Genomic DNA, 20991 nt, shown 5'->3' with positions numbered 1-20991 from the left:
GTACTGCATTTTGGACTCTCTTGTTGACTATGATGGCTACTACATTTCTTCTAAGGGATTCCTTCCCACAGTAGTAGATATAATGGTCATCTGAGTTAAATTCACCCATTCCAGTCCATTTTAGTTGACTGATTCCTAGGTCAACATTCACTCTTGTCATCTCCTGTTTGACCACTTCCAATTTGCCTTGGTTCATGCACCTAACATTCCAGGTTCCTATGCAATATTGCTCTTTACAGCATCGGACCTTGCTTCTGTCACCAGTCATATCCACAAGTGGGTGTTGTTTTTGCTTTGGCTCGGTCCCTTCATTCTTTCTGGAATTATTTCTCCACTAATCTCGAGTAGCATATCTCCAGTAGACAACATTACCTTTGAGCTATTTTGCAGATATGGAAACCCCCTCTAGGAGGGAGAAGTTAGTGATTAACAATGGTATGCTGCCCACAGGAATAGGGAAACAGGATTGAACAGGTCTATGAAGACCTAAAAGACCATCTAGAACTAACACCAAAAAATGATGTCCTTTTCACCATAGGGGACTGGAATGTAAAAGTATGAAGTCAAGAAACACCTGGAGTAACAGGCAAATTTGACCTGGGAGTACATAATGAAGCAGGGCAAAGGCTAATAGAGTTTTGCCAAGAGAATGCATTGGTCATAGCAAACACCCTCTTCCAACAACACAAGAACAGACTCTACACATGGACATCACCAGATGGCCAACACTGAAATCAGATTGATTATATTCTTTGCAGCCAAAGATGGAGAAGGTCTATACAGTCAGCAGAAACAAGACCGGGAGCTCACTGTGGCTCAGATCATGAACTCCTTATTGCCAAATTCAGACTTAAATTGAAGAAAGTGGGAAAACCACTAGACCATTCAGGTATGCCCTAAATCAAATCCCTTATGATTATACAGTGGAAGTGACAAAGAGATTCAAGGGATTAGATCTGATAGACAGGGTGCCTGAAGAAATATGGATGGAGGTTTGTGATACTGTACAGAAGGCAGTGATCAAAACCATCCCCCAGAAAAAGAAAGGCAAAATGGCTGTCTGAGGAGGCCTTACAAATAGCTGAGAAAAGAAGTGAAAGGCAAAGGAGAAAAGGAAAGATATACCCATCTAAATGCAGAGTTCCAAAGAATAGCAAGGAGAAATAAGAAAGGCTTCCTCAACGATCAGTGCAAAGAAATAGAGGAAAACAACAGAATGGGAAAGACTAGAGATCTCTTCAAGAAAATTAGAGATACCGAGGGACTATTTCATGCAAAGATGGGCACAATTAAGGACAGAAACGACATGGACCTAACAGAAGCAGAAGATATTAAGAAGAGGTGGTAAGAATACACTGAAGAACTGTACAAAAAAGATGTTTGTGACCCAGATAACCATGATGGTGTGATCACTCACCTAGAGCCAGACATCCTGGAATGTAAAGTCAAGTGGGCCTTAGGAAGCATCACTAGGAACAAAGCTAGTGGAGGTGATGAAATTCTAGTTAAGCTATTTCAAGTCATAAAAGATGATGCTGGTAAAGTGCTGCACTCAGTATGCCAGCAAATTTGGAAAACTCAGCAGTGGCTAAAGGACTAGAAAAGATCAGTGTTCATTCCAATCCCAAAGAAAGGCAATGCCAAAGAATGTTCAAACTACCACACAATTGCACTCATCTCACACACTAGCAAAATAATGCTGAAAATTCTCCAAGCAAGGCTTCAACAGTATGTGAACTGAGAACTTACAGATGTTCAAGCTGGATTTAGAAGAGGCAGAGGAACCAGAGACCAAATTGCCAGCATCCATTGGATCATCGAAAAAGCAAGAGAGTTCCAGAAAAACATCTGCTTCTGCTTTATTGACTATGCCAAAGCCTTTGTGTGGATCACAACAAACTGTGGAAAATTCTTCAAGTGATGGGAATACCAGACCACCTTACCTGATTCCTGAGAAATCTGTATGCAGGTCAAGAAGCAACCAAATATTAAATGCTTATTGCTCTACATGCTTAGTTCTTCGCATGCCAGGACAGGGAGGTGAAACTGGTATAAGCCACGGGTGACATTACAACATGGAACATCAGACTGGTTCCAAATTGAGAAAGGTGTACATCAAGGCTGTATATTGTCACCCTGCTTATTTAACTTCTTTGCAGAGTACCTCATACGAAATGCCGGGCTGGATGAAGCACAAGCTGGAATCAAGGTTTCCAGGAGAAATATCAATAATCTCAGATATGCAGATGACACCACCCTTATGGCAGAAAGCAAAGAAGAGCCTCTTGATGAAAGTGAAAGAGGAGAGTAAAAAAGCTGGAGAAAAAGCTCAACATCCAGAAAACTAAGATCATGGCATCCGATCCCATCACTTCATGGCAAATAGATGGAGAAATAATGGAAACAGTGACAGACTTTATTTTCTTGGGCTCCAACATCACTGTGGATGGTGACTACAGCCATGAAATGAAAAGATACTTGATCCTTGGAAGAAAATCTATGACCAACCTAGACAGCATATTAAAAAGCAGGACATTACTTTGCCTACAAAGGTCCATCTAGTCAAGGCTATGGTTTTTCCAGTAGTCATGGATGTGAGAGTTGGACCATAAAGAAAGCTAATTGCCGAAGAATTGGTGCTTTTGAGCTGTGGTGTTGGAGAAGACTCTTGAGAGTCCCTTGGACTCCAAGGAATCCAACGAGTCAATCCTAAAGGAAATCAGTCCTGAATATTCATTGGAAGGACTGATGCTAAAGCTGAAGCTCCAATACTTTGGCCACCTGATGCAAAGAACTGACTCCTTGGAAAAGACCTGATGCTGGGAAAGATTGAAGGCAGGAAGAGAAGGGGACAACAGAGGATGAGATGGTTGGATGACATCACCAACTCAATGGACATGAGTTTGAGCAAGCTTTGGGAGTTGGTGATGGACAGGGAAGCCTGGCATGCTGCAGTCCACGGTGTTGCAAAGAGTTGGACACTACTGAGCGACTGAACTGAACTGATGCTGCCCACAAGCACATAGACCCCATACCATTTGACTTGAAGGCTGACAATGTGGACTCCTACCTACTTCACCACCAACCCATTAGAAGAATGTCCACGAGCTGATCATGCCCTCTTTGAACAATGACTAGAAAACTTATCACTATCTTCCCCAAGTTAGGGACACATGGTTTTGAGGGCATAAGCCCTCTGTATCCCCCTTTACCTGGCGAAGCAATAAAGCTACCCTTTTCAGTAGAAAAGGTATAGTATTTGGGTGAAGTATCACCGAAAACTGTCTCTGAGATTTAATTCTGCACCAGTATACAGAGAAGCTGAGCTTTCAGCATTACAAAGTCCCTCAGAAAACACCCCTGTCGTAATGTCACCCGTGGCTTATACCAGTTTCACCTCCCTGCCCTGGCATGCGAAGAACTAAACATGTAGAGCAATTAGCATTTAATATTTGGTAATTAGCAAGCTTAATGTGATTCAGAAAAGTTCCTTGACATTTTCACAAAATCAGAAAGCACATTCCCGCCCACCTTTCAAGGAGCGAGGCCCAGTTTGTCAAAAAAAAAAAAAACCCTGTGTGCCAGTCTTTTTTGGTGCTGAATATGCATGTGTTGGCCTCTTCCGGGACACTGCTGGTAAATTTAGAAACTCGTTTAGAAAAGAACTCTTTCTCATTCAGCAGCCATACGCCCAAGGATCTGAGAATCAAAGGGAAAATGCCTAAATCGAGCTTAAGTCCTGGGGATATGATGGCTCTTCTCAAGTAAATAAAACCCTCGTTGTGTTCCCGACCACGCGCAGTGCTGTGCTGAAGTCCAACACAGACCCAAATATGCGGACGCGGTAAAGATGATACATTCTACTCTAGATCCAGCGAAACAACGTAACTCTTCTTTCGACAGTGTAGCCACCCGGTCCAGTGTTTCCAGCCCAAGGGTTCAAGCCGGCAGCCCTGACGTCTCGGCGTTCGGACACGCCGCGCCGGGCCCGAGATGTCAGCTCAGGTTTCCCCTGCGCACTCGGGTACTCCTCACTCCCTCTCGGCGCCAGTCTGTGCCTCCCCGAGCCCGGCCCCACGTGGCCCAGGGAAACTGCCGCACTAGCCTGCTGCCGCAGACGGACGGCCCGCCGCAGCCACTGGACGCAGCGCTGCAAGTCGGAGACCAATGAGTGCGCTCGGACGCCGGAGAGGGCGGGGCCGCCGGGACGCCGCGCACGAGCGTCGCCACTGAAGGGCTTGGGGCCCTCCCCTGGCAACAGGCCCCGCCCCGCCGGCCGGGTTAGGTTGCCGCGCGGGCGGCGGGCGGAGTTGGTCCCGTTGTGCTGCGGCTCCGCGCGGCCTGCAGTCCCGGGCCCGCGCCCCGCACTGCCCGCCCGCCCGCCCACCATGGAGCCTGGCCCCGACGGCCCCGCCGCCCCTGGCCCCGCTGCCATCCACGAGGGCTGGTTCCGCGAGACGTGCAGCCTGTGGCCCGGCCAGGCCCTGTCTCTGCAGGTGGAGCAGCTGCTACACCATCAACGCTCGCGGTACCAGGATATCCTCGTCTTCCGCAGGTACCCGCGCCCGCCCGGCCCCGCGCCCCGGCCGCCCGGCTCCGCGCAGCCCGCCGGCACTCCAGCCCTGGGGTCGGCCCAGCCCGACCCTCTTCCTGCCGGATCCCTGTCTTGCGCGCTTTACCTCCGGACGCCCCTGGCCATCTCTGCCCGCTCCTTCCCCTGCAAAACTGTCAGAAGTTCTCGTGAACTAGGCCCGTCTCTTCCCTCTGTCCCCTCCCCAACCCGCATCCTTCTCGCTGGGCTGGGGACCGGCTTTTCGGGCGGTCCTCCTCGGCGGGGAGGGAGCCGGAATCTGCGCCGACCCGCTGCGCTGAGCTCCACGTGTCAGTCCCGGACACGTCAGAGCCGGGACCCCGCGTTCAGCCTCCACCCAGCGGGCCCGCCCGCCGATCCTCGCCACGTGTCACCCCCCGGACTCACCCCTGGAGCCCCCTCGGCAGGTTGGGAGAGATTCTTCTCACCCTGGGCGAGTGGGGGGCACGTTGCCCCCTTCCCGAGAAGCCCAGGTCGCTGACTGTCACTCCCGCCCTCAGTAAGAGCTACGGGAACGTGCTGGTGTTGGACGGTGTTATCCAGTGCACTGAGAGGGACGAGTTCTCCTACCAGGAGATGATCGCCAACCTGCCCCTCTGCAGTCACCCCAACCCACGCAAGGTACCCCATCCCAGCTAGATCCAGCCCTGGGCCCAGGGTTAGCCCCCACAAAATAGTGCTGGGGGCCCCAGGAGTGCCCAGTGCTCAGCCCTCCCCAAAGGGTTGTCAGAGAAGTGATAGCCAGGACATGGGGCCTAGAGGGGAGGAGCCACCCATTTCACAAGGGGTGGGGGATAACACCCGGGCTGAGTGAGGCCTGAAGCTTGAGATGGAGCAGCCTTGGCGGGAGTTCTCAGGAAAAGGGGACAAAGTGGAAGATGAAGTGATTAAGTCTGTGACACAGCGGAGCTGAGAAATTGTTCCATGGAGCTCTGTCTGCCCTGTGCTTGGTTTAGGGGTCAGAGAGGCCTGCCACTAAGTCCCGCTGGAGCCTACTGGTGGGGCTCCTGCCCCCTTCCTGGCTGACTCTTCCCCCCCTTGGCAGGTGCTGATCATTGGGGGCGGGGATGGAGGTGTCCTGCGGGAGGTGGTCAAGCATTCCTCTGTGGAGTCTGTGGTCCAGTGCGAGATTGACGAGGTGAGCGCACAGCTGGGTGGGTCTGGGTTCAAGTCCCAGTTTGCCCTGAATTGGCTGTTTACCACCGGGCAAGTTGTCAGGAAAGCACCTGGTGCACAGTAGGTGTGCCGCTGATGCTATTTCTTAGTAACACTGAGAGCTGATGCTTCGCCGAAGTCCCAGGGGGCTCCTGTCCTTTACAGCAGCTGGGGGCTTTTGTGAGCATTTAGGTGTCAGGTTCACTGGTGCATCAGCAGGTCTAGTCCCTGCCTCCTTGGAGTTGACATTCAACTTAGGAGTCAAAGGGTTATCTGATAAAGGTGTGTGCAGTAAGGCGTACAGGCCAGGTGGAATTCCAGCCCTCTGAAATAGCAAGGAAGCCACTCTCCTGGGGCGGTTGGGTTTGGGGAGGGGGAGCAGGGTTGGTGGAGGTGTGGGCCAAGCTGCTAGTGGGAGTCAGCCCTCTGAGAAGGGGAGGTACCAAGCTGCTCCCTGCTGTACGGATGTGCAAACTGGGGTTCCACAAAGGAATGGCTTGTCTAAGGTGAATCAGGCTCTGAGAAGAGGTCCCACTCAACTCTAGCTCCAGGGTCTACAACCCCTGTGGCCCAACCTGTTCCCTCCTGTCCCCTCCCCAGGATGTCATTCAAGTCTCCAAGAAGTTCCTGCCCAGTATGGCCGTTGGCTACTCCAGCTCAAAGCTGACCCTACACGTGGGTGATGGTTTTGAATTCATGAAACAGAACCAGGATGCCTTCGACGTCATCATCACTGACTCCTCAGATCCCATGGGTAAGTGGGGTTGGCCTGGGGCTTCTGGCAGCCACCAGAGGGGAGACCAGCATCCCCCTCTGTGTCCCAAGCCCGAGTTGCAGAATAGAGGATGGAGGGGCCCTTCAGAACTAGTGCGGCTCTGTTCCCTTCTAATGTGTCACCTACCCCCTCAAACATGGCTCAGCAGAGTAGGGGCACTAGGCTACCACCCAGAGTTGGTTGAGAGCCTGGAGGAGAGTGGGGCCTTGGTCCACTGAGGCCCCAGTTTCCTCCTCAGCCTCCTCTCTGCCCCTGACAGGCCAGCATCAGGATGTGTGTAGGGATCTCATCTTTTTTCTTTTCTCTTTTAACACTTATTTGGCTGCACTGGGTCTTAGTTGTAGCACGTGGGATCTAGTTCCTCGACTGGGAATCAAACCTGAGCCCCCTGAATTAGGAATGCAGAGTCTTAGTCACTGGACTACCAGGGAAGTTCCACGGGATCTAGTCTTAAACCAAGGCCCAGGGTGGAGACTGCCCTGATGCAGCGCTGACAAAATCCCCCAGGAGTGGGGTTAAAATGTGGAGCCCCTTCACACTGGGCCACCGGATCCCTGCACCCCTCCAAAGCACCCTCTTTGTGGTTGGTTTCTGAGTTTCACAGTCCTGGCTTCAACTCCCAGCTCTGCCCCCTGGTGGCTGTGTGGATGTGTATCTTGGGGTGAGAGTGGCCCTCATGCCCCCAGAGGCAGGCTCAGGTGGTGTCCCTTGGTGCTCGTCCCCCCACCTCTGCAGGTCCTGCTGAGAGCCTCTTCAAGGAGTCCTACTACCAGCTCATGAAGACTGCCCTCAAGGAGGACGGCATTCTCTGCTGCCAGGGTGAGGGGACTAGGGTGGACTGGGTGCTGCTGGGTGAGCCAGGCTCCCGCCGGGAGGGGTCCGGCTGGGGCTGGACCAGGCGCTGCCCCCAGCCAGTGCTGACATCATCTGACCACCCTGCCCCCCCACCAAAGGCGAGTGCCAATGGCTGCACCTGGACCTCATCAAGGAGATGCGGCACTTCTGCAAGTCTCTCTTCCCAGTAGTGGACTACGCCTACTGCACCATCCCCACCTACCCCAGCGGCCAGATCGGCTTCATGCTGTGCAGCAAGAACCCAGTGAGCCGTGGTGGACTGGCCCCCGGGTGGGGGTGGGAGCCTGGCAGGTGGGCCAGGAGAGCACGTCTCTGAGACACACCCCTGTCCCCAGAGCACCAACTTCCGGGAGCCCTTGCAGCCGCTGACGCAGAAGCAGGTGGAAGAGATGCAGCTGAAATACTACAACTCCGATGTACACCGGGCAGCCTTTGTCCTGCCTGAGTTTGCCCGGAAGGTGAGCCCCCACCCCCCGAGGGGCAGGGGGTGCCCAGGGCTCCCTGAAGGGCCATCTTGCCCACTCCCCCAGCCCAGCCCCCTCCCAACGAGGCCTTGTGTCCCTCCAGGCCCTGAATGATGTGAGCTGAGCCCGGGTACTGCTGCTGACGCCGCCCATGACCTCGGACAGGGAGCCTCTGGGGCACCTGGGTCCCGCCAGCCCCGGACAAGACCCCTGCTGGCTTGCCCACCAACTGACTGTTACAGGCCCCAGAACGCTGTCCGGCTGGCCCTGCTGGGTGGACTGTCTGTCTTCCTCTGGGTGGCGTTCAGCCACCAAACCTATACCAGCTGTGTACAGCATCTCCCCCACCTCTGTTGCCCCTCTCTCACCAAACACATGTATTTATAACAAAATTCTGGATTGTGTGTCCCTGGACTTCAGATGGGCCCAGGCAGGGGCTACCTCAGCCATCAGTGGGTTCTCCTGTGTGCCAGACCCTGAGTTGGCCCCCCTGTCTGGCCTCCAAGTGTCTGCTGCGGGAGCAGGCAGGCTTCTCCCTGTGTGACCTTTGGCCAGCCCCTTGAGTTCTGTAGGACCCCAGAGATGCAACAGTCATCACACTGGCCCAAGTCGGTCCTGAGAAGTGGCCCTTAATCATTCCATCCCCAAGCCCCACACAAGGTTTGTGGTGGTAGACCTGTGAGGTCTGGGCTGGGGAATTGTCAAAATCAAGGGATTTGCCTTCCCTTGGGGCTGCACAGCAGGGCTCTCAGAAGAATCTGGGCCAGGTCCCATCCTGGGGAAGGTGGTGGCGGTGACCCCAGAGGCAGCTGTCTGGAGCTTGGTTGGGATCCAATTCCTTGGGCGTGCACATTAGGTACCTTGACTTGGCTCAGATTTTAGACCTGGGTTCAAATCCTGCCTCCCCTCCTCATGAGTGTGCCCTCTGGTAAGTTCCTAGAAACTTCCCCCAAGTGTTGAGAGGTTGAGAAAGCAGGTGAGGGCAGCCACCCACGAGGACTCTGTGGGCTCAGGACTGTCCCCTCTCCAAGGTGCTGAACCTGCAGGCGCCTCAGCCCTTCTGGCTGCCAGGACTGGGGCTCTGGTGGTGGGACCAGAGTCACCACAATGGGTTACAGATTGGGGAAGGGGGCCTCTAGCCCACTCCTGACTCAGGATTGTCAAGGAAGGTCCTCACTCCTTGCAAGAGCTGGCCTCACCAATCCCGGCCCCACATCTGCCCTCAGCAGCGGTGTGGCCAGGGAGCATGTTAACCTGGGAGACTGAGGGGGCAGGGAGCAAGACAAGAGAGTTGCTCCAACCTGGTGGTAGTTCGAGGGTCCCCCCAACCCCACCCCTACCCTGGGCACCCACTTTGGAGTCCCCACTCAGCAGGGGCTAAGACTGCAGTCATAATGGGAGTGGGAACAGGGGTCCGGCTCTGCCACCTACTCCTTGAGTCGCCTCAGGCCAGTCACCACCCTCTCTGGGCTTCTCCATCGTCATGAAGCTCTTGGACTGTGAGCACTTTTTGATGTTCACCCCTGGTCAGCAAGTCTGACCCCAAGCTGAGTTTCCCATTCCACCCCGGGTCTTCCTCCCTGGGAGGCCCAGTGAAGTCAGGACTTGTCTGGGCTACAAGGTGAATACCAGGCAAAAGAAGACTAGTGATGGCCAGTTGAGGAGCACTGTCTAGTCACCTGCTTTAATTCCTTTAACCTTGACAATTAAGGAAGGAGGGTAGATACTATTAACTCCACATAACATCAGGTGACCTCCCGAGGCCACACCAGACTGTAGACCTCCCAAGAGCTGCTCCACTCCATCAGCAGACAGCTCAGCCCGAGCACTCCGGTGCTCCCAGCAGGGTGTGCCCTGACCTCTACTCTTCGTGCCCCACCTCCCCTTCTTAGGCCCGCCAGTGACCAAGTTCCAGGAGGGCCCATCTTGAATATGACTGGAGGAATGAAGGAAGGCAGTGAAAATGGATTCCATCTCTGGGGATACTGGAGCTGGGTCACACTAACTCTGTGACTTGAAAGTGTTAGTTGCTCAGTCATGTCCAACTCTGCAACCCCATGGACTGTAGCCTGCCAGGCTCATCTGTGCATGGAATTCTCTAGGGGAAAATACTGGGGTGGGTTCCCATGCTCTCCACCAGGATCTTCCCAACACAGGGATCAAACCCCAGTCTCCCACATTGCAGGCAGATTCTTTACTGTCTGAGCCACCAGGGAAGCCTGTGACTTAGATACAACTCCTGACGCAGTTATCCTGTTTAAAATGGGAGCATGGTCCTCAACGGTTACAAGGCTTCATCAAGGAGCACATGTCACATGGTTCTCACTGAGCTGGGGAAAATCAGAATTCCTTCTCAGGGCAGGGGGAGAAGAAGAAAGGGTCCAGATTGCAGAAATAGCAGCAAGAATGCCTGACCTGGGACTGTCCTGGTCATCCAGTGGTTCAGAATCCACCTGCCAAGTCAGCGGATATGGGTTTGATCCCTGCTCTGGGAAGATTCAAAACATAATTATATAAAAAAAAGCCTGACCTGGAAGTACAAGGTGTCTGCAGTGTAAACCCATCCACTTCCTCAAAGGTGAGTGAAGTCTGCACCCACCTCAAAGGGATGGATGGGCCTTGAGGAAAAGCACTGACCCCACAGCTGGTGGACATGATGTGGACACAGACTCATCTGCAGAAGCAGGTGTTTGGTGGAGATGTCACGCGAGTCTCCTCAAGTCCCAAAAACCCAGAAGAGGGCTGTGAACAAGTCTAGTCTCTGACATGGAGAATAGAATAAGAATCCTACCTAGAATCCTGAAGTTCAGGTATTAAAATCAGCCCTGCCTCTGCTTTAAGGATTCCAGTAGTTCCCACGTCAGTTGTTAGGAGAAAATAGCCCCTCTGTATACCCACTCTTCTCCACAGAGGCAGTCGCATTCACCTCTTCCATTGATTATTTTGGTATTTACCATCATGACTCTAAACAGTATGCTTGTTGTCAGTTTAGACAAGACTGTGGTCCATGTGATCAGATTGGCTAGTTGTGACTGTAGTTTCAGCCTGTCTGCCCCCTGATCCCCTTTCAGTGCCCACCATCTTACCTGGGTTTCTCTTACCTTGATCGCGGGTTCTCTCTTCATGGCTGCTCCAACAAAGCGCAGCCGCCACCCCTTACCTCTGACTCGCAGTAGCTCCTCTCGGTCGCCGCCCCTGACCTCGGGCTCAGGGTAGCTCCTCTTGGCCACTGCCCCTCACCTCAGGCCCGGGGTAGCTCCACTCCAGTCCTATCACTTCATGGCAGATAGATGGGGAAACAGTGGAAACAGTGGCTGACTTTATTTTTCTGGGCTCCAAAATCACTGCAGATGGTGACTGCAGCCATGAAATTAAAAGATGCTTACTCCTTGGAAGGAAAGTTATGACCAACCTAGATAACATATTTAAAAGCAGAGACATTAATTTGTCAACAAAGGTCCATCTAGTCAAGGCTATGGTTTTTCCAGTGGTCATGTATGGATGTGAGAGTTGGACTATAAAGAAAGCTGAGTGCCGAAGAATCGATGCTTTTGAACTGTGGTGTTGGAGAAGACTCTTGAGAGTCCCTTGGACTGCAAGGAGATCCAACCAGTCCATCCTAAAGGAGATCAGTCCTGGGTGTTCATTGGAAGGACTGATGTTGAAGCTGAAACTCCAATACTTTGGCCACCTGATGCGAAGAGCTGACTCATTGGAAAAGACCCTGATGCTGGGAAAGATGGAGGGCAGGAGGAGAAGGGGACGACAGAGGATGAGATGGCTGGATGGCATCATCAACTTGATGGACATGGGTTTGGGTGGACTCTGGGAGTTGATGGACAGGGAGGCCTGGCATGCTGCAGTTCATGGGGTCACAAACAGTCGGACACGACTGAGCGACTGAACTGAACTGTTGTCAGTTTTAGTCACAATCGGTCAAGTTCCCATTTGGGAAGGTGAAGATTTAGCTCTCTGCTTCCCTGCCCCCACCACACTCTCAACAATTAAATGACAGTCTCCGTTGGCTCCGCATTCAGTGCTTGCACCATTACAACCAAGCAAATAACATTTGCAGCTGAGACTCAGAAAAAAAAAAAACCCGATACCTTCTTATCTCTGGCATAACTTTTTGCTTTCCCTGGAGGATTTTTCCATTTGCTTAATTTTCACATTCATTTAGGAAAAATAGTTACTGAAAAAAAGCTTTTTAAAGGATCTTTGGGCTCTACAGGTGTTTCATCTTTCCATCTTTCTGACAAGTCTGTTCTGTGTCTCCTGACTACCCAGATGGAATTCCACTCTTGACTCTCAGAGCCCATATCTTTCTGTTTCTCGGTTTACTCCCTTGTTTTGGTGGAGCACATCCTTGAGATGCTTTCTGAGAAAGGGAACAAGAGCTGAAAGTTTTAAAAAATCTGACACACGTGAAAGTCTTTTTTTTTTTTTGACATTGGATACATTTTTATTGAGCTTTTTAGTTTACAACATGAGGTAAAAGGCAAATCAGTTCTCTTTAAGTGATATTTTACACAGCTGTAGTAAAATATTTTAAAGTTCAAGGGTTTATAACGGATTACATTTCTTAAAAGTCGAGGGATCAAGTAAACATGTTCTAACTTGAATTTTCCAGTTGACTCTTTGCTTAACAATAGTAACCAGCTCTAATTAGATACATAAGTTTCTTCATGGCCATGTTTTACTGTTGATGATTTCTTAACTATGTCAGTCAATATCCACTAATTCCACTTCAAAAATAAGTTTTGCATTAGGTGGAATTTTGGCATCAGGCTGTCCTTTCTTTCCATAAGCCCATTCTGGTACAATCTCCCATCGAGCCTTTTCTCCTTTACTCATAGTCAAGAGTGCTTCATCCCACCCTCTGATAACTTTGCCTATCCCAACCTTAAAACTTAAAGGCTTGGCATTTTTCTTCTTCTTTGAACTTGTTTGAATATTAGTATCAAAAACAGTACCATCTTGTAGTGTTCCTGTATACCAGCACTGAACAACATCTCCCTTTTTGGGAAAGTTGGTTTTATCTCCTTTTTTAAGAACAGATTTTGTATATTTTGCTGGACCCTCATCCAGAGTCTCTTCAGACTTGGTTTCTTTGGGTTTATCTTCATTAAGCTTCACATTTTTCACCTGCTCAGACACTTTACTTATACTTTCAGTACCCTTGAAACGCTTACTTTCGAAAAGATGGTTATAGGCTGTAACCAAATGGTCCTTGTTAGCTGTCTTGGGCACATCTTTAATGTCTCCTAATAATTTATGTTCTGCAAGAAACGAATCTGGACTGTGATCCTGCAGAAACTTGATAACGTCCTTCTTGGGGAGCTGCTCGCTGCACAGCTGCTCCACGGTCCAGGCCCGCTGCTGAACGACCGCCGCCATTTTCCCCCGCTGCCTCTGCTTTACTGAGCCGGCCCGCCTGGCTTCCACATCACCCCCACGTGAAAGTCTTTATCCATCTTCATGCTTAACTGATGGGTCCAGAATTTAAATGAGTATAGAATTATGTTGGCAATGATCTTCCTTCAACATTTTGAGATTTGCTGTTTTCCATTCTTATTATCATTGCAGTATTTAAAATTAGCCCGAAATGTAGCAGGTGGAAACAATAAGTAGGTTGAAAGAGTAACAATAAGCGTGTCTTTTGTGGGCCAGGAATTTAGGAGTGACTTAGCTGGTTGGTTCAGTTTAGGGTCACTCATGTGGCTGCAGTAAAGCTGTCCCTAGTGCTGGAGGGTCAGCTTCCAAGATGATTCAGTCATGGGACTAACAAATTACTGAGGCAGTTTTCAGGAGGACCCATTTCCTCCCCAAGTGGACCTCTCCATAGAGACTGTTCTCATTCATGACAGCTGACTTCCCCCTGAACAAGTGATCCAGAAGAGAGCCAGGTGGACTCTGCGATGCCTCGAACGCCTAGCCATTCGTAACATACCATCATTTCAGCCATGTCCTATGTTGCTGTTCAGTCGCTAAGTTGTGTCCAACTCTTAGTGACCCCTGGACTGCAGCACACCAGGCTCCTCTGTCCTCCACTATCTCCTGAAGTTTGCTCCAATTCATGTCCACACATGAGTCAGTGATGCTATCTAACCATCCTCTTCATCCTCTGTCACCCTTTTCTCCTTTTGCCTTCAGTCTTTCCCAGCACCTGGTCTTTTCCATTGAGTCAGCTCTTCACATCAGGTGGCCAAAGTATTGAAGCTTCAGCATGGGTCCTTTCAATGAATATTCAGGGTTGATATCCTTTAGGATTGACTGGTTTGATCAGTGTGGAAGAGTTCTACACATAAGGATGTGAATATCCCAATATGGGACTCACTGGAATCTGGTTTCTAGTTTCCAGTGTTGCTTTGAGAGCTTCGAGGTCATTTATATCCTGATCTCTTGTATGTGATCTTTCCCTCTGCTTCCCTCTCTGTATCTCACAATTTGTAGAACATGATTTTTCTCTCTACTGTTTTGAAATAACATGTGTAAAGTTCTATTTTCATCTCTTGTTCTGGGCACTTGGGTGATATTTTCAATCAATGAACTTGCATTCTCTTCTGGGAAATTTCCTTATGTTACTTTGTTTATAATTTCCTTTCTTCTGCTCTCTTTGCTGTCCTTTCCTGGAATTTCTGTTTTTCAGTTTTTGACATACTATATAGGACTTTTTAACAATGATTTTTGTTTGTTTAGTTTTTTATTTTTTGGCCACACTGTGGGGCATGTGGAATCTTAGTTCCCCAACTAGGAATCGAAAAACCACATCCCCTACGTTGGAAACTGGGAGTCTTAACCACTGGACCAACAGTTAAATCCCCATATGAGGCTCTTTACTGTTGTTGTTTTTTTTTTTTTTCATTTCTTTCTAAACTCCATTTTCTGGAAGATTTCTTCAGCTTATCTTCCAAACATTTTATTGAGTTTCTCCTTTCTATCGTATTTTTATTTCTTCAAACCATGTTTTGTTCTCTGAATGCTCTTTTTAAAGAGCATCCTGAACTTGCCTCTTGTTCTGGCCCTCTTCCTTTGAAAATAATGATTGCTTCCTTTTAGTTTTAGACATTTCCCTCTCACTGATGTTTTCTGTTTTGCTGTGGTTGGTTGGTTGGTTGGTTGGTTGATATTTTTTTGGTCTTTCTCACATATGAGGTTTTCCTCAATAATAATTGAATGTTCTGCTCATATGTAAGACTGGGGACTAAAAGTTAATTGGAAGCTCTGAGCACATGACAGGGACTTGTCAGTGACCTTCATGTGAATAACATGCTAGCCATTTCCTTGTAGAACCTTCAAGTCAGCATCTTTAGATCTTTCCTCCTGAACTCTTCACTCTTCCCAAGAAAAAGAGTGAAGCCTGGTGGCTGCCAGATTCTCGGAGCTGACTCCGAGGAAGGCTGGCCTGTCTACATAGAGCCCTTGTTGGCTGTCGGGCCCTGCCATCATCGGCAGGACCTGGGACTCTCCAAATCCTTCCTCCAAGAATGCATGCATGTGTGCCAAGTCACTGCAGTCATGTCTGACTCTGTGTGATCCTATGACTTAGCCTGCTAAGCTCCTTTGTCCATGGGATTCTCCAGACAAGAACACTGGAGTGGGTTGCCATAGTCTCCTCCAGTGGATCTTCCCAATGCAGGGATCAAACCCCAGTCTCCTGCATTGCAGGCAGATTCTTTACTGTATGAGCCACCACAGAAATCTGTGACTTAGCTACTCACAACTCCTGACTCAGTTATCATGTCTGCAAAATGGGAGCATGGTCCTCAATGGTTATAAGGCTTCATCAAGGAGTACATGTCACGTGGTTCTCACTGAACTGGTGGATATCAGAATTCCTTCTCAGGGCAGAGAAAGAAGAGGAAAGGGCCCGGGTTGCAGAAATAGCAGCAAGAATGCCTGACCTGGGACTGTCCTGGTCATCCAGTGGTTAGAATCAACCTGCCAAGTCAGCGGACATGGGTTTGATCCCTGCTCTGGGAAGATTCAAAACATAATTAAAAAAAAAAATACCTGACCTGAAAGTAGAAGGTGTCTGCAGTGTAAACCCCTCCACCTCCTCAAATGTGAATGAAGTCTGCACCCACCTCAAAGGGATGGGCCTTGAGGAAAAGCACTGACCCCACAGCTGGTGGACATGATGTGGACACAGACTCATCTGTAGAAGCAGGTGTTTGGTGGAGATGTCACGCGAGTCTCCTCAAGTCCCAAAAAACCCAGAAGAGGGCCGTGAAAAAGTCTAGTCTCTGACATGGAGAATAGAATAAGAATCTTACCTAGAATCCTGAAGTTCAGGTATTAAAATCAGCCCTGCCCCCCCTTTAAGGATTCCAGTAGTTCCCCCATCAGTTATCAGGAGAAAAATAGCCCCTCTGTATACCCACTCTTCTCCACAGAGGCAGCCGCATTCACGTCTTCCATTGATTATTTTGGTATTTACCAGCATACCAGCATACCAGCATACCAGCATACTCTAAACAGTATGCTTGTTGTCAGATTTAGTCACAATCGGTTGAGTTCCCATTTGGGAAGGTGAAGATTTAGCTCTCTGCTTCCCTGCCCCCACCACACTCTCAACAATTAAATGACAGTCTCCGTTGGCTCCGCATTCAGTGCTTGCACCATTACAACCATGCAAATAACATTTGCAGCTGAGACTCAGAAAAAAAAAAACCCGATACCTTCTTATCTCTGGCATAGCTTTTTGTTTCCCTGGAGGCTTTTTCCATTTGCTTAATTTTCACAGTCATTTAGGAAAAGTAACTACTGAAAAAAAGCTTTTTAAAGAATCTTTAGGCTCTACAGGTATTTTATCATTTCCATCTTTCTGACAAGTCTGTTCTGTCTCCTGACTACCCAGATGGAATTCCACTCTTGACTCTCAGAGCCCATATCTTTCTGTTTCTCGGTTTACTCCCTTGTTTTGGTGGAGCACATCCTTGAGATGCTTTCTGAGAAAGGGAACAAGAGATGAAAGTTTTAAAAAATCTGACACAGGTGAAAGTCTTTATCCATCTTCATGCTTAACTGATGGGTACAGAATTTAGATGAGTATAGAAATATGTACAAAAAAGATCTTCACGACCCAGATAATCACGATGGTGTGATCACTCACCTAGAGCCAGACATCCTGGAATGTGAAGTCAAGTGGGCCTTAGAAAGCATCACTACGAACAAAGCTAGTGGAGGTGATGGAATTCCAGTTGAGCTATTTCAAATCCTCAAAGGTGATGCTGCGAAAGTGCTGCACTCGATATGCCAGCAAATTTGGAAAACTCAGCAGTGGCCACAGGACTGGAAAAGGTCAGTTTTCGTTCCAATCCCAAAGAAAGGCAATGCCAAAGAACGCTCAAACTACCGCACAATTGCACTCATCTCACATGCTAGTAAAGTAATGCTCAAAATTCTCCAAGCCAGGCTTCAGCAATATGTGAACTGTGAACTTCCAGATGTTCAAGCTGGTTTTAGAAAAGGCAGAGGAACCAGAGATCAAATTGCCGATATCCGCTGGATCATCGAAAAAGCAAGAGAGTTCCAGAAAAACATCTATTTCTGCCTTATTGAGTATGCCAAAGCCTTTGACTGTGTGGATCACAATAAACTGTGGAAAATTCTGAAAGAGATGGGAATACCAGACCATCTGACCTGTCTCCTGAGAAACCTGTATGCAGGTCAGGAAGCAACAGTTAGAACTGGACATGGAACAACTGACTGTTTCCAAATAGGAAAAGGAGTACGTCAAGGCCGTATATTGTCACCCTGCTTATTTAACTTATATGCAGAGTACATCATGAGAAACGCTGGGCTGGAAGAAACACAAGCTGGAATCAAGATTGCCGGGAGAAATATCAATAACCTCAGATATGCGGATGACATCACCCTTATGGCAGAAAGTGAAGAAGAACTAAAGAGCCTCTTGATGAAAGTGAGAGGAGAGTGGCTTAAAGCTCAACGTTCAGAAAACTAAGATCATGGCATCTGGTCCCATCACTTCATGGAAAATAGATGGGGAAACAGTGGAAACAGTGTCAGACTTTATTTTTTGGGCTCCAAAATCACTGCTGATGGTGATTGCAGCCATGAAATTAAAAGACGCTTACTCCTTGGAAGGAAGGTTATGATCAACCTAGATAGCATATTTAAAAGCAGAGACATTACTTTGCCAACAAAAGTCCGTCTAGTCAAGGCTATGGTTTCTCCAGTGGTCATGTATGGATGTGAGAGTTGGACGGTGAAGAAAACTGAACGCCACAGAATTGATGCTTTTTAACTGTGGTGTTGGAGAAGACTCTTGAGAGTCCCTTGGACTGCAAGGAGATCCAACCAGTCCATCCTAAAGAAGATCAGTCCTGGATGTTCATTGGAAGGACTGATGTTGAAGTTGAAACTCCAATACTTTGGCCATGTCATGCGAAGAGTTGACTCATTGGAAAAGATCCTAATGCTGGGTAGGATTGGGGGCAGGAGGAGAAGGGGACGACAGAGGATAAGATGGTTGGATGGCATCACCAACTCGATGGACTTGGGTTTGGGTAGACTCCGGGAGTTGGTGATGGACAGAGAGGTCTGGCGTGCTGCAATTCATGGGGTCGCAAAGAGTCGGACATGACTGACTGAACTGAACTGAGAAATATGTTGGCAATGATCTTCCGTCAACATTTTGAGATTTGCTGTTTTCCATTCTTATAATCATTGCAGTATTTAAAATTAGCCCGAAATGTAGCAGGTGGAAACAATAAGTAGGTTGAAAGAGTACCAATAAGCGTGTCTTTTGTGGGCCAGGAATTTAGGAGTGACTTAGCTGGTTGGTTCAGTTTAGGGTCGCTCATGAGGCTGCAGTAAAGCTGTCCCTAGTGCTGGAGGGTCAGCTTCCAAGATGCTTCAGTCATGGGACTAACAAATTACTGAGGCAGTTTTCAGGAGGACCCATTTCCTCCCCAAGTGGACCTCTCCATAGAGACTGTTCATCCTCTGTCACCCTTTTCTCCTTTTGCCTTCAGTCTTTCCCAACATCTGGTCTTTTCCATTGAGTCAGCTCTTCACATCAGGTGGCCAAAGTATTGGAGCTTCAGCATGGGTCCTTCCAATGAATATTCAGGGTTAATATCCTTTAGGATTGACTGGTTTGATCAGTGTGGAAGAGTTCTACACATAAGGATGTGAATATCCCAATATGGGACTCACTGGAATCTGGTTTCTAGTTTCCAGTGTTGCTTTGAGAGCTTCGAGGTCATTTATATCCTGATCTCTTGTATGTGATCTGCTCTGTTTTCCCTCTGCTTCCCTCTCTGTATCACACAATTTGTAGAACATGCTTTTTCTCTCTACTGTTTTGAAATAACATGTGTAAAGTTCTATTTTCATCTCTTGTTCTGGGCACTTGGGTGACATTTTCAATCAATAAACTTGTATTCTCTTCTGGGAAATTTCCTTATGTTACTTTGTTTATAATTTCCTTTCTTCTGCTTTCTTTGTTGTCTTTTCCTGAAATTTCTGTTTTTCAGTCTTTGACATACTGTATAGGACTTCTTACGAATGAATTATGTTTGTTTGTTTAGTTTTTTATATTTTTGCCACACTGTGGGGCATGTGGAATCTTAGTTCCCCAACTAGGAATTGAAAAACTGCATTCCCTACATTGGAAGCTCAGAAACTTAACCACTGGACCACCAGGTAAATCCCCATATAAGACTTCTTATCTTTACTGTTTTTTTCATTTCTTTTTAAACTCTATTTTCTGGAAGATTTCTTCAGCTTATCTTCCAAACATTTTATTGAGTTTTTCATTTCTATCATATTTTTATTTCCCCAAACCGTGTTTTGTTCTCTGAATGCTCTTTTTAAACAGCATCCTGAGCTTGCTTCTTGTTCTGGCCCTCTTCCTTTGAAAATAATGATTGCTTCCGTTTAGTTTTGGACATTTCCCTCTCACTGATGTTTTCTGTTTTGCTGTGGTTGGTTGGTTGGTTGGTTGATATTTTTTTGGTCTTTCTCACATATAAGGTTTTCCTCAGTAATCATTGAATGTTCTGCTCATATGTAAGACTGAGGACTAAAAAGCTAATTGGAAGCTCTGAGCACATGACAGGGACTTGTCAGTGACCTTCACTGTGGATTACATGCTGAGCCATTTGCTCGTAGAACCTTCAAGTCAGCATCTTTAGATCTTTCCTCCTGACATCTTCACTCTTCCTGGGGAAAGGAGAGAAGCCTGGTGGTTGCCAGGTTCTAAGAGCTGAGTCCGAGGAAGGCTGGTCTGTCTGCATAGAACCCTTGTTCGCTGTCGGGCCCTGCCTTCCTCGGCAGGAACTGAGACTCTCCAAATCCTTCCTCCAAAAATGCATGCATGTGTGCTAAGTGGCTTCAGTCATGTCCGACTCTGTGTGACCCTATGGACTGTAGCCTGCTAAGCTCCTTTGTCCATGGGATTCTCCAGACAAGAACACTGGAATGGGTCAGCATGGTCTCCTCCAGGCGATCTCCCCAACCCAGGGATTATACCCGTGTCTCTTACATCTCCTGCTTTGACAGGTGTATCCTCCAAGAATAAGTCGCCTGTTTCTACTGGGGTTGGGGGATGGGAATCAGGGATTGGCAAGATGCTTAATTGTGTCCAGAAGGACTTGGGGCCGCAAATTCCTGATTTCACTGCCAGCTCAGAGTTGCTTCCAGGAGCATCATTTCCACCTGTCCATCTGTTTCTCCAGCTTCCTAAATGTCGATTCCATGTCCTCTCCCATATTCCCCATTGTTGTGGACTCGTGTTTTTAAAGCTCCCCTCTTCTCTCTGCCAGGAGGGAAAGGTAGACGCCTGTGTGCCTCCCCCATGTCCACCTAGAAGCCACCACCATTGAGATCATTGTCCCCAGGACTCCGAGTGACCTCGGAAGTCACACACTGCTGGGGAACCCCAGAGGTCAAGGGTGAAGACAGAGCTAGCATTTGTTCCCAGTCCTGGCCGTCATCCAGACCCAGCCCCTGGCTCCTGGAGCATCCTGCCTTCACTGCCCAGAAATCTGGGCAGGCAGGAGTCATGGGGTCTCTTCCCAGAAGGCCAGGGTGGCTGGGGGCAGGGCCAGGCGCTGGACAAACAGATCAAAGGTGAGGCGCCTGGGGCTCCAGACTGCACCTAGCCAGCCGGAGGACACCGA

At 48.7% G+C, this 20991-nt stretch overlaps 1 protein-coding gene and 1 pseudogene across 2 annotated transcripts; one reads left to right on the top strand and one right to left on the bottom strand.

Moving 5' to 3' along the window:
* The first annotated feature begins 4291 nt into the window (after positions 1-4291).
* On the top strand, positions 4292-8232 carry SRM (spermidine synthase). Its single transcript, XM_081493283.1, has 8 exons — positions 4292-4555; positions 5092-5212; positions 5637-5729; positions 6347-6500; positions 7257-7340; positions 7475-7620; positions 7712-7834; positions 7944-8232. Exons 1-8 carry the CDS (start codon positions 4389-4391, stop codon positions 7962-7964), a joined length of 909 nt encoding a protein of 302 aa, XP_081349409.1. The 5' UTR covers positions 4292-4388; the 3' UTR covers positions 7965-8232.
* A 4065-nt stretch (positions 8233-12297) lies between these two features.
* On the bottom strand, positions 12298-13237 carry LOC145504561 (peptidyl-prolyl cis-trans isomerase FKBP3 pseudogene; annotated as a pseudogene). Its single transcript, XR_014052300.1, has one exon. The product of XR_014052300.1 is annotated as a peptidyl-prolyl cis-trans isomerase FKBP3 pseudogene (transcript).
* Positions 13238-20991: the final 7754 nt, after the last annotated feature.

Source organism: Giraffa tippelskirchi, chromosome 5 (genome assembly GCF_054371585.1).
Source record: "Giraffa tippelskirchi isolate mGirTip1 chromosome 5, T2T-mGirTip1v1.2.pri, whole genome shotgun sequence".
NCBI classification, from domain to species: domain Eukaryota; kingdom Metazoa; phylum Chordata; class Mammalia; order Artiodactyla; family Giraffidae; genus Giraffa; species Giraffa tippelskirchi.
The sequence above is the reverse complement of the archived record's forward strand: the minus strand, read 5'-3'. Positions and strand labels throughout refer to the sequence as shown.

Excerpts from the sequence above, each read along its gene's own strand:
- SRM (XM_081493283.1), top strand. The coding sequence starts at position 4,389 with ATGGAGCCTGGCCCCGACGGCCCCGCCGCCCCTGGCCCCGCTGCCATC. Across the intron at positions 5,213-5,636 it reads GTCACCCCAACCCACGCAAG|GTGCTGATCATTGGGGGCGG; the intron begins GTACCCCATCCC and ends CCCCCTTGGCAG. Across the intron at positions 7,341-7,474 it reads CGGCATTCTCTGCTGCCAGG|GCGAGTGCCAATGGCTGCAC; the intron begins GTGAGGGGACTA and ends CCCCCACCAAAG.